We start from the raw sequence: 12,101 nt of genomic DNA, 5'->3' as shown, positions 1-12,101 counted from the left end.
ATGGCGAGTGAGAAGGACGCGTCGCCACAAGCACTATTTCCATGCGATGTCATATATGAAATCCTGCTGAGGCTCCCTGTGAGGTCTCTTTTGCGATGCAGGTGTGTGTGCAAGCAATGGAAGTCAATGATCTCCGATACCCACTTCGCAAAATTGCACCTTTCTATGTCCACGGTGGATCCAACCTTGACCCACCACCGGTTGCTGATACCCACCAGAAACGGCAACGGAGAGTTAGGATCGTGCTCCGTGAAATCAATATTTAACAACCCATTAACTCTTTCTGAGGATGTTGACTTCACCATGAGGCGCAATTACCAACTCTGTGGGTCCTGCAATGGGTTGGTGTGTTTCATTCATCAAAGTCAAACCCATGCCCGGTTGTGGAACCCATCTACAAGGTTGTTGTCCAGAAAAACTCCGTCTATGTATGTAGATGGTGATGAGATTGCCTTGTTTGATGGTTTTGGTTATGATCACGTGAGTGACAAGTACAAGGTGGTTCTTGTTTTTCGTGATCCGAGGTCTAATGAAGTGCACAAAACTATTACCAAAGTTTATGCATTTGGTGATAGATCTTGGAAAACAGAACGGAATTTGAAATTCGCTGGTTATCCCGTGTCTATGCATGATGGGAAATTTGTGTGTGGCAATTTGAATTGGGTGGCAAATAGAGCTAAATCTATTAACCGTCCTGAATGGGAAATGCTTTCTTTTGACCTGGGAAAGGATACATTTAGCAATGTGTTGCTGCCTGATTTTGGTGATGACAATCCTCTTTACCTTGAACAAGCTGTCTTGAAAGACTGCCTTTGTGTTTCTTATGACTGTGAAAGAACCCACTTAATGGTTGTGTGGCTAATGAAGGAATATGGTGTTAAAGAGTCATGGGTTAAATTTATGGTAATCCCTCGTGTGGAACTTCAGATTGGTGGGTTTATTCCTTATACAAAGCCATGGTGCATATCAAAAAAGGGTGCGGTTCTATTGTATACTACCTTTGGACCAGCTCTGTATGACCCGAAGGTAGACAGACAGATTGGTGCAGGACATCCTTTTTACCTTGTGTATCCTGATGTTAAGGGCCGCGATATTTGGTTCAATCAATGTATTTACATTGAGAGCCTGGTTTCACCATGTTTTTGAAAACATGAAATTAAGCTTCTGAAGTTTTTACAGTTTTCTTATCAGTTTTGTTATTAAAACAGTGTCTTTTCTTTTCTTATCAAAGTTTGCGAAATCTTGTGTCATTTTAAATTATTAGTGATGTTCTGTTGAAGATTTCACAAAATATTTGTAGTGATGCTTGTTTTATTCTATACTGCATGTATGTTTTATGTATTCTATGGCTTGGCCTACATCAGGCCAGACTTGACCTAGTATATTTTGTATAATAGGTCGGGCTTGAGCCTTTAAAAAGTCTGTTTAATAAAAAGGCTGTAAGCCCACTTTCAAAAGGTCGGGCCTATATGCCTACATGCCGACCTATATTGTACTATTTATTTTAAATAAAATAAATAGTAAATACCCTTTTGGGTCTCTAACAAAAAACACGGTCCCCACGTTAGTCCCTTACAAAAAAAAAAATTAGTCGATTGGTCCCTAACAAATTCAAAGTGGACCTATTTTAGTCCTTTTGAGGGACTAATATGGGTCTTTTTTGAAATTGTGAGGGACCACGATTTCAACTAAATGGGTCCACTTTAAATTTGTTTAGAACCAACTGACTAATTTTTTTTTGTAATGGACTAAAGTGAGGACGTGTTTTTTGTTAGGGACCAAAAATGATATTTACTCTAAAATAAAATAGAGTAAGTATGCCTTGAAGAAAAAGCAAAAGATATAAATTTAATCAATTGCAATTATTTATAACTTAATTATATTCGATTATATTTTAATAGAAATCTTACTTTATTTCTTATATAGGAGGAACCAACATCTCAACATGTTAGATTGTGTATATGAATATATTAAAAGATTTTTGGAAGATGTTATACTTACTACAAGCATCATGATGTGTTTGTTGGATTCATGTAGTTATTTTAATTTACATAGTATGGATTTGTTTGTTGGATTTGATGAAATATATGTTATTTAGTTTGAGCATTTTGCTTTTGAAAATGACTTAAATGCATATTGTATGAGTTTTGTTATGATTCATGATTCTGTTTGGATGTTGAAATTATGGTTTTTGGTGTAGCAACAGAATTTGAGTACTTTCTAAAGTTGATTCATGGTTCTGCTTGGAAGTTAAAAATTAACAGGCTAACGGGCCAAGCCAGACCATTTGTTTTTTATAAACGGGCCAAGTCAGGCTAACAGTTAGACTCACACTAAGCTTGGGCGAGGCCAATTTGAAATTTTTTGACGTAGGCTTGGGCTTTTCAGGGAAAAGCTTGGCCCAACCCAGTCCACTTTCACCCTTATCTTTTACATTTAATATTTTTTGTACTTTTTGGTTATGAGTAGTGTTTTGAACTTAAAGTTAGATTCACGGGGTGTGTAGTATGGTGCTTGAAAAAGGCTCATGAAGAGTACTTATATGTAGATATGGTATTGATTTATAGCGTGGATTTGCGGCAAAAAAATGGATATATTGTTTTTTAAATAAAAAATTACGAATTTATGACAGTTTTGAAAATAATTACATATTTATTGCACAATAATACGCTTAATTTGGCGTTATCAATCACCCTTAAATAGGGCGTCACTCAAGAGGCAATCACGTCTAATTTAGGCGTCACTTATCAGGTGTTGACACGTATCACATTTTTTTTTCAAAAAAAATAATAATAATTTAATCGTAAAACTTCTGAAGGCCATAACTTTTGACTTGAGTATCCAAATCAAGTAATTCTTTTTTTGATTCCACATAACTTTTTGAAATCTACGCAATGATATCTCATTTGGCATATAAAGTGTTTGTAATTTTAAATGACAGAAAGTTATGTCATTTTAAAAAAAACCACTCACTTTCTCTCTCCCATGATTTCTGTTTTTCTGTTTCTATCTCTCTCCAAAAATGACATAACTTATGTCATTTAAAATGACAAACACCAAACCCTTTATTTCTCACAAATACATTGTGGTACATATCCGACACACATCCCACACACATCTTTTACGAAAAATAGCGTTTCCGGATATCTGAGTTCTAGCCTAATAAAATTTGTAAATATTGGACTTTACATAGTACATACTTTGAAAGATTCTGAACAAGTGAGACATTAAATGGGGTGCAAAACTCATGTCATGAAAACACATAGGAGAGCCGTGAAAAATAATAATAATTCAAAATATGAAGCGATAACATTAACCGGTGTATACATTGTGGTACACACGAATATCTAAGGTATTACAAGTAGGCCACTGTAAGAAAAAAAAAAAAGGTAAAAGACTTTGGTGTTTTATATCTGTTATAATTATATCAGAAAAAAAAAATGGAACCCAATATATCTGCATTTGAAAGCCTTATACTTGGTTCTTGCTGCCTATAACCACTATCTTGATGGAATGAAAATAGTTTTCGCTTGTTATCAAAAAAAAAAAAAAATAGTTTTCGCTCGTGTTAAAAAAAAAGTCACAAATATGACTTCTTTTTTAATGGGAATATGATTCTACATGTCTCATGCAATCCATAAAAAAAAAAAAAAAAAAAAAGAAACTTATTAAAGAAAAGAGAGAGGAAAAAAAAAAGATTTTGCTTACTTTTTGTGCATATATGAAACAAAATTATGTTATGCAACTTTTTTAAATGCCAAAACTCATTGAATAACCAAGGAATGCTGTAGCTAAATAAAAATGACACCCAATTTGCTATTTGCACGAAAGATCAGTTATAACCATGTGCCACATAGTTGAGATAAGATCCAAATTTTATGCATCGGGTCACCTAAGAGGATGTACTCGTACTTGTGATATTTTATTTTTTGCAAAGGAGGAATTACAAAAAGGTTACAGAATGTTTAAAGTTCTTGGGCTACAAATACCCATCAAATCTCTACTAAGAGTTGCTCTATATTCAAGAGGAGGTTCTTGGAGAATATGACACTCCCAGTCTGTCCACTTGCTCCCATGAGTAGCTAGGATATCGGCTACCATGTTACCCTCTCTATAAGTGTGAGATAGTTTCGTTAGCCATTGTCTACGAAGCAAAGCTTGCACTTGGTGAATCAGAGGAGCAACTGGGTGGTTCTTTTTGCAACCATTGAGAACTAAGTTAACAGTAACTTGGGAATCCCCTTCTATCAAGATCTTTCTACAGCCTAAGTTCCAAGCTACTCGAATACCATTTAGTAGCCCCCAAACCTCAGCTCTTAAAGAAGATCCCCTGCCAAGGTTCCTACTAAATCCTACGATCCATCTTCTTGAGTCGTCTCTGATGACTCCCCCACAACTTGATTGGGCTCCTCTATTGGTACTAGAGCCATCAACATTGAGTTTTAACCATTCATGTGGTGGAAAAGTCCAACAGATCAGTTTCTCACAAGTGGAACTTATTTTCGTCCCAACCGACCCTATTACATTTTCTACCTCCTTAACGTTGGAAACATAAATTTTTGCTCTTCGGATGACCGATTCTTGGCTGTAAACTTTCTGGTTAAAAATCAGATCGTTTCTATCTCTCCAAATGTGCCAAATGGTAGCTCCAAACAACAAGTTCCAGTCCAAAAGAGAGTATGAAACCTTGTCTGAAGTGAGATTCTGCCGAATCCAGTCCTGTATGCTGCTGTCAAAGAAATCGGGTTTGAGAGAGTGATTCTGAAATCGGTTCCAAATGCCTCTACTCCAATTACAATCTCTGAGAATATGAATAAGATCTTCTGGGGCCATGTTGCATCTGGGGCAAAGAGTGCAGGTTGACAAGTGTCTCTTAGCTCTTTCCACATTTGTTAAGAGGTGGTCACCTAAAGCTTTTCATAGGAACATTTGGATCCTAGCTAGTCCCTTCCATCTCCAATGGCTAAAAACAACAGGACTACCTGGCATCTGACCTTCTTCTTGAAGTAGGCAGTAGGCATATCTGACCGAGAAGACACCATCACTGGTGTTGCCCCAGATGACTAAATCTTCTCCATTAATAGCACTTGGGGCATGATATTAGCAATTGCTGCACAAGAATGGACAGAGACATATTGGTTTAACAAATTCCAATTCCAGTTACCGTCACAGTCAACTAGTCTATCCACTGTCCAATTGGAGACCTCTTCCGTGAGTAGAGCTGCATTTTTTGGTTGTATGCAAGATTTATCAAATAACCAAGGATCACACCAGAATTTTGTTCTCTTCCCATCTCCAAGTTGAATCCTGGAACCCGCAATTACCTTTGGCCATACTTTCAAGATCCCTCTCCATAGATTTGAAGGACATCTAGCTTGATTCAGTTTGGGAATGATGTCTTCCCCAACAGCATACTTACTTCTTAGAACTTTAGCCCAAAAAAGAAATGTTTCTGAGTTAGCAAACCATGGCCCACCTTCATAAGAAAAGCTTGGTTAACCCCTCTCATTCTTCTGAATCCCAGGCCCCCCTTGTCTCTGTGTTGACACACTTTGTTCCAAGCCACAATATGGATTTTCTGACTGTCCCGAGAAGACCCCCAAAAGAAGTCGCGTGACCGCTTTTCGATATCATCGCAGGTCTTCATAGGAAGCAGGCAAGACTGCATGGAATAGCTGCTAACACCGATTTTGCTAGAGTTGATCTTCCAGCCATGGATAACGTTCCTCTTTTCCAGTTGGATAGTCCGGAATCCAGTTTCTGGATGATATAGTTGAAGGAGGATGCAGTAGCACGATCATGCAACAGCGGTATGCCCAAATACTTCCCTAAATCAAATGTCACAGAGAACCTAATGGTGTTAGCTATCTTCGCGGCTCTAACATGGTTGACATTTTTGGAGAAGAGTACCCTTGATTTATCATTATTAATTTTTTGTCCAGATGCTAGACAAAAACAAGAGAGAATTTTGTGAATGAGACGCTTCCGCAAAATGGAGGAGGTCATCTGCAAAAAATAAATGACTAATCGGAGGACCATGCTTCCTTAGAATAATAGGTCTCCACTGATTATTGTTTAATACATGAATGATTAGATGAGCCAGTCTTTCAATGCATAAAACAAAATGATAAGGGGATAAAGGATCTCCCTATCTAATGCCACGAGTGGGTTGGAACTCCCTGTCTCGTACTTGTGAAATTGACATTGCCTGACACAGAAGAAAAAGTGGCCTGACAAAAGAGTCAAACATTTAACATCAATCCAAAGTCAAGATTTGAACTAGTGCCAATTGAGCCACAAACTTAATGGCAGATAACATCTATTTGGCCTTAGAGCTATTGCCTGACAGGCGTAAAGTTAGAGTATAGAATATACTTATCATTAAAAAGGTATATTATCTTTACAACTAATCTAATCAATGTTAATTTTCGTCAATCGATTATAATTTATTAAGAATTAATAATTATTAATAAATGCGATCCAATAATTTCTAATAAATTATAATTAATAGATTGACAAAAATTAACAGTGATTAAGTTGGTTGTAAATGTGATAAACTTTTTTGATGATAAGTATATACTTCCCTAAAGTAAGAATCAAATCCACACTATAACTCAATACCATATCCTACCACTTCTATATATAAGTACTCTTCATGAGCCTTTTTCAAGCACATAATACACACCCAGTGATTCTAACTTTTAAGTTCAAAACACTTACCCACAAAAAACAAAAAATATTAAATGTAAAAGCGAGCCAAGATTATTATCTAACCACAATATATTTTGTGAAATCTTCAACAGAACATCCCTAATAATTTAATACGAAACAAAATTTCGCAAACATTGATAAGAAAAAAAAAACATTGTTTTAAGGGGTTTATTTTTCTTTGCATTGTAAAAACAAACTCTTCTTATACACATCATAAAAAGATGTGGCGCTCATTTTTTTTATTGTTTGTTTTTTTAAATAGATAGGTTTCATACTTGATATATCTATGACATGAGACTAGAATTCTCCTACAACATAAGACACACACTTTTTTTTTATCAACTATCTCCTCATTTATCTCTCTCTTAAAATAACACAAATTTAATTCCTTTTAAAATAAGATACACTTCTTCAAAATAACACTAATGAAAATTGGATTTGTTGAGTCGGGGGCTTGGGGCACCTGAGCGTCTTTTCACTTTGAGAGTTGCGAGTTCCTTCTTCCTTTACGTTAAGGTTTAAGCGCCTCTCTCTCTCTCTCTCTGTGTGTGTGTCGCCGCTGCTTCTGTGAATATAACAGAATGAGTCGACGAGCGAATCTTTCACTCATGTTCTTCAGAATTAGGCACCCTTTTCGCCCATCCCCAATACCCACTTCACCGATTCCTTTCCCTCCATCGATTCACATCATGCCCACATCAAAGTTCCACTCTTTTTCCAAAATCACGAGAACCCACTTCGCGATTCGGCATGATCTAAGGAGTTTCAGTGGTGGGTCCAGCGAGTTGGATCATAACAAGGAGGTGGACACCATCAACCTCAAGTTTGCAGAAGCAAGGGAAGAGATAGAGATGGCTTTGGAGTCCAAAGACACCGTGTATTTCGATGAAGAAGCCGAGTGTGCCCGTGCTGCCGTCAATGAAGTTCTGAGCATGTTCGAAGGGTTGTTGGCTAGGTTGCCAGAGAAGGATAGAGGAGCTTTGCAGAGGTCTATGGGTCTCAAGATTGAACAGTTGAAAGCTGAACTTCAACAATTGGATGAGTAAGAGATTTTAATATTTGATGGTTATGAGTTATGGTAGTATTCTACTTCAACTCAAAGGATGTAGGTGACAGATTTTTAGGGTGTTTAATTGGCTGTAATTTTGAATAAATGCATTGGAAGCCACCTCTCAATGACTTATTTGTGAAGAGTGACTATTGAAGTTCTTCTTTATTTAAAGGGCTGTTGCTATTCTTTTGGCATTCTTGTTGCAGCGTTTGCTCTTGTTTTTTTTGTTTGATATCACCTTCGTTTACATTATTCGATTGAATGAATGGGATTTTCTGTTAGTGATTATATAGATAAAGAAACTAGAAGATTAAGATGTTTATAAGACAATAGGAATGGACAAATTGAAAGTAACAATCAATGTACTTATTTGAGTAATGATACTCTTACACTCTACTGATGTAAACGACTCCACTTGTGGTTTACATCTATCTCACCCAGTGTGAGGAACAAATTTTTAGTGCAACAGTTGCACTGTGTACTCACTGGTGGTATTTATAACTATGTACTCTAGGGAGTACATAATTAAAGTTATTTTTTCTCTCTTTTCAAATTTTTTTCAGAAAACTTGTCGGCTGGCTGACGTAGAGAGAAAAAAAATAACTTTAAAATTATAACTATATACTTTTTAGAATACATAGTTATAATACTACTGTGGTGCAACGATTGCGCTAACGATTTGTTCCAGTGTGAGACACTGCTCGGGGATGAAAAATTGGGTAATTTGCTTATAACATATCAACATTAACTTTTTGTCCTGTCTATGCACATGTTACTCACCGTAGTAAATTAGCCAAACATTTTTAGATCCTCAAGTCTTGAGTCTTCACATGTGCCATTTGCAGCTGTTCGGTGTGTTGCTACTTGCTACTTAAGTGGTGTATTGTGATGATTAACATATTAAGGTTATCCAATTAGTGAGAGTGAACAAAGTGTTATACAGAAGTTATGTAGTCTGGTGCTATCTTATTGACATAACTTCCACATATCTCTACAACCTCAGTAAGCTTTAGTTACATAATGTTATAATAAAGAAAGAAAATTGTGACTAACATGAAATCTTAATCTTATTTGAGTTCCATATAATTTAAGTCATTCCCTAAGTCACAGATGGACTTCATGTCCAAAGGAATTCCTGGATCCAACTTTAGTTGATTTTGGCAGATTTTACTTGAACTGACTTAGTTTATGGATTATTGGTCACTGCTTACATTTTATAGGGCGTGATTTATGTGTTTGATGGTTGATAATATGAAGAAAGAAAGATATTCTATAAGTCATAGATAATTATTATTAGTAAGCTATGTTGCTCATTACAAGACTTTGCGCACCATTACTCCTTGTGTTTCCCTAAACCCAAATGAACAGCCTCCTATGCTTCTCAAACATATGGATTAGTTCTCTGTTAGTTTTCCTGTAGCTATTTTTCCTTGGAGTTCCAACTCTCTCTTGTTGGCATCTTACATTTTCTTTTCCCCACGAGTCTTTCCATCCTTTTCATGGGGACTTGCCTTCTACCAGAGCCATGGAGGGTGTGCTCTGGCTAAGCTCCCTCCTTTTCCTTACTCTGTTCTATCTGTTTCTGATTCAAGACCCATTCCTTCTTGCAGTTAGATTCTGTCAGCATCTCTTACTGATATTCTAAGCATCTCTTATTTTTCATGAAAATAAGTTGTTTTGATTTTATATCAGTCATTGGAATTGTAGTAAGATAAATATATGTCAATTGTCAAATATATTTACTGTTTTGTGCTCCATAATTTCAAAATAGCGTCCTACATTATGTGCTGTAGCCCTAGGAGCCCCTTGTTGCTACATTCGCTTGAAAATAATAACTATGCTATAAATCATGAGGATATGGATGAACCGTAAAATTCTCAATTCTGATAAGTGATAACCTTATGAACTAATATGTCATGTTACAGAGAGACAAAAAGACTCATTTTTCCAGGGTGTTAAACGATCCATTTTAAAACTGGTGTACATTGCAAAGAATTTTGCAATTATTGTTAAATCATATGGTAACCTAACCTTGGGTTAGCTCTAAAAGGAATTTATTCTCTTGAATGTGTACTAGGCCCGCTTATGGAGCTCTTTTTGTGCTCGCGGAGCTTGTGCTCCCTTTCCAAATATAAAGGGGCAAAATAATTGTGAGGGAATTTAAAAGGAAGCACGGGATATAAATGGAAGAAAATATTTTTTTTTTTTGATAAAGGACCACCAAACAGTATTATATATTATACTCTTGGAGCATATTAAAAAATTTCCGCCTATGTGGAGATGTGCCTCTAAAATTGTCCATAAAAAATTTGAATCTCTAGATTAACCTTTCGAATGCGCTTACCAGAAAAAATCATATGGTGACCCTCGTTTAACAAATAGTTTAAAACTTATGGAAGTGACCCTAACTAATGTAAATATTATCAGGACTGCAAATGAATAATATTATTGTAATTTGATATCGAAGGATGTAACATCAAAACCAAAGAGACTCGATACATCTCATAATGCCCACATTATTGCTTTATCTTTTTATATTAGATTTATTTTGTATTTTATGTTTTCCTTTATAGTAATTATGTCAAATGTATTCAATGTATAATGTGCACAATATTGTCCCTTGTTTGCTGGATGTGATCCATTCACTTTAATTAACTGTATGCTATAAGTTTCGAGTTTTAGGATACGAAAGAACCAGAAAATTCTCAATATCGGAAATTTTATGTAGAAAATGTTTGCCCTTATACGGATGTCTTCGTAAACTATTATATATCTTCTCATAAGCACAAGCATTTTGGGTCCTGCTTGATATATTGAACAGCTAATAATTAGCATAAAACAAGAACATTACGGTATATTAGAGGAATTATTGCAGCGGAAAATGCAGAATATAAAAATGAAATATGTCCTGGCTAGCCTAATTAACTAGCCAAGTTAGGACGGCCCACATATAAGGCCTCCCACCTCTGATGCATCAGCGCCGCTATCATCTGCGCTGCTGTCAGATATCCCAACGTAAGACACCAAAATGGCTTATGTTGGGACTTGGGAAGTTCCTCATCCCTTTTGCCTTCCCAGGTATCAGGAATATATTCTTAAGGATTTTTCCTTCATTTTCTCCCAGCACAATAGTTGCAAAGGGCCTTGCACTTGCAAGGCCAGGCTACCTCGTCCCATAACAGTTGACTTCCTCCTCTCCCTTTCCTTGGTGAGATCTATAAATATTGTCTCAGTCTACATTATGAAGGACACGATCACTATGGTGTCAGCCGTTATCACGTAACTTGGAGAGCCACCGTAGCCGTTTACAACCCCCACCCCACCCCGTGTTACACACTGCACCTGGGACCCCTTGTTTAGCTTTAGTTCATACTATTGCTGTCTAAGGAACCTTTGTATTCACAGCCACTTGGAGTTACATACGTGGCTCCCATGTCACCCCAAACGGTTCAAAATACTTGTGTGATTTAAAGGATTATGAAAGAAAATCCATTTATTAAAACTTCAAAGTAAAAAAGCTGTAAATTGTTTCCTACGGATAATGAAAGAAACACAAATCTACTTTACTATGACATTTTGTTTTTTTTAATATTGACAAAATTTGTTATCCTACAAAGGGTTAGAGGGGATGAATGCAAGACAAGAAAGAGAGTGAGAGAGCAAAGTGATGAACATGACGTATCTACTTTTTGACAAACACTGTCTGAAAAATAAAAGCTGTGGTATGGGGAAGTACAGGAATTATGTGAAATGGGAGATAAATATAGTGTCTGCTAAAGACATATGGGAGAAGGAGAGGGAAGCATGGCTTGTTTCCTAACACGCTGCAATCTTGGTCCCCACCCTTGACCCTCGATAACATGTATGCATCAATGATTACACTTCATTCCTTTATCTGTAAGCATCACTGTCCACATTATATTTTTTAATTTCATTAAATTTAATTTAATTAAAAAAAAAAAAGAATGTATTTTAAATAATGAGATTAAATAATATAAACTCAAAAAAATTGCATGGTTAAAACATTAATTTACTCCGCATAAAAAGCATCCGTCTTGTTTACAGCCAATTTTTATGGTTCCAGATCATGTGAGACTATTATTATAGATCTAAATTATGTGAAACAATCTTTTAACATGGATGACAAAATTCTCCCTTTCAAATATTTAACACAATTGCAGGAATGGTTAAGCTGAATCAAATATTTAACACAATTGGAATTCGAAGTCCATCTTATTGGTTAAGTTGGAACAACCCAACATGCTTTGGTGATTCTCCTTTTCTCATTTTTTTATCATTAATCTGTCTATGATAACACAGTCAATTCATTCCCTCTTAT

General features: G+C 36.0%; 2 protein-coding genes across 2 annotated transcripts; both read left to right on the top strand.

Annotated features, from left to right (window-relative positions):
- Positions 1-1,146, top strand: LOC133290988 (F-box/kelch-repeat protein At3g23880-like). Its single transcript, XM_061489147.1, has one exon. The coding sequence runs from the start codon at positions 1-3 to the stop codon at positions 1,144-1,146; it is 1,146 nt and encodes a 381-aa protein (XP_061345131.1).
- A 6,018-nt stretch (positions 1,147-7,164) lies between these two features.
- On the top strand, positions 7,165-7,947 carry LOC133291039 (embryogenesis-like protein). Its single transcript, XM_061489218.1, has one exon. The coding sequence runs from the start codon at positions 7,293-7,295 to the stop codon at positions 7,755-7,757; it is 465 nt and encodes a 154-aa protein (XP_061345202.1). The 5' UTR covers positions 7,165-7,292; the 3' UTR covers positions 7,758-7,947.
- The last annotated feature ends 4,154 nt before the right edge of the window (positions 7,948-12,101 follow it).

This window comes from Gastrolobium bilobum, unplaced genomic scaffold (genome assembly GCF_033153095.1).
Source record: "Gastrolobium bilobum isolate Gb01-03AN ecotype WA unplaced genomic scaffold, APGP_CSIRO_Gbil_v1 utg8260, whole genome shotgun sequence".
Taxonomy (NCBI): Eukaryota; Viridiplantae; Streptophyta; class Magnoliopsida; order Fabales; family Fabaceae; genus Gastrolobium; species Gastrolobium bilobum.
Note: the sequence above shows the minus strand (reverse complement) of the source record. Positions and strands in the feature narration are given on the sequence as shown.

What these genes read in the sequence shown, in the direction of transcription:
- LOC133290988 (XM_061489147.1), top strand. Translation starts at nt 1, where the DNA reads ATGGCGAGTGAGAAGGACGCGTCGCCACAAGCACTATTTCCATGCGAT.
- LOC133291039 (XM_061489218.1), top strand. Translation starts at nt 7,293, where the DNA reads ATGAGTCGACGAGCGAATCTTTCACTCATGTTCTTCAGAATTAGGCAC.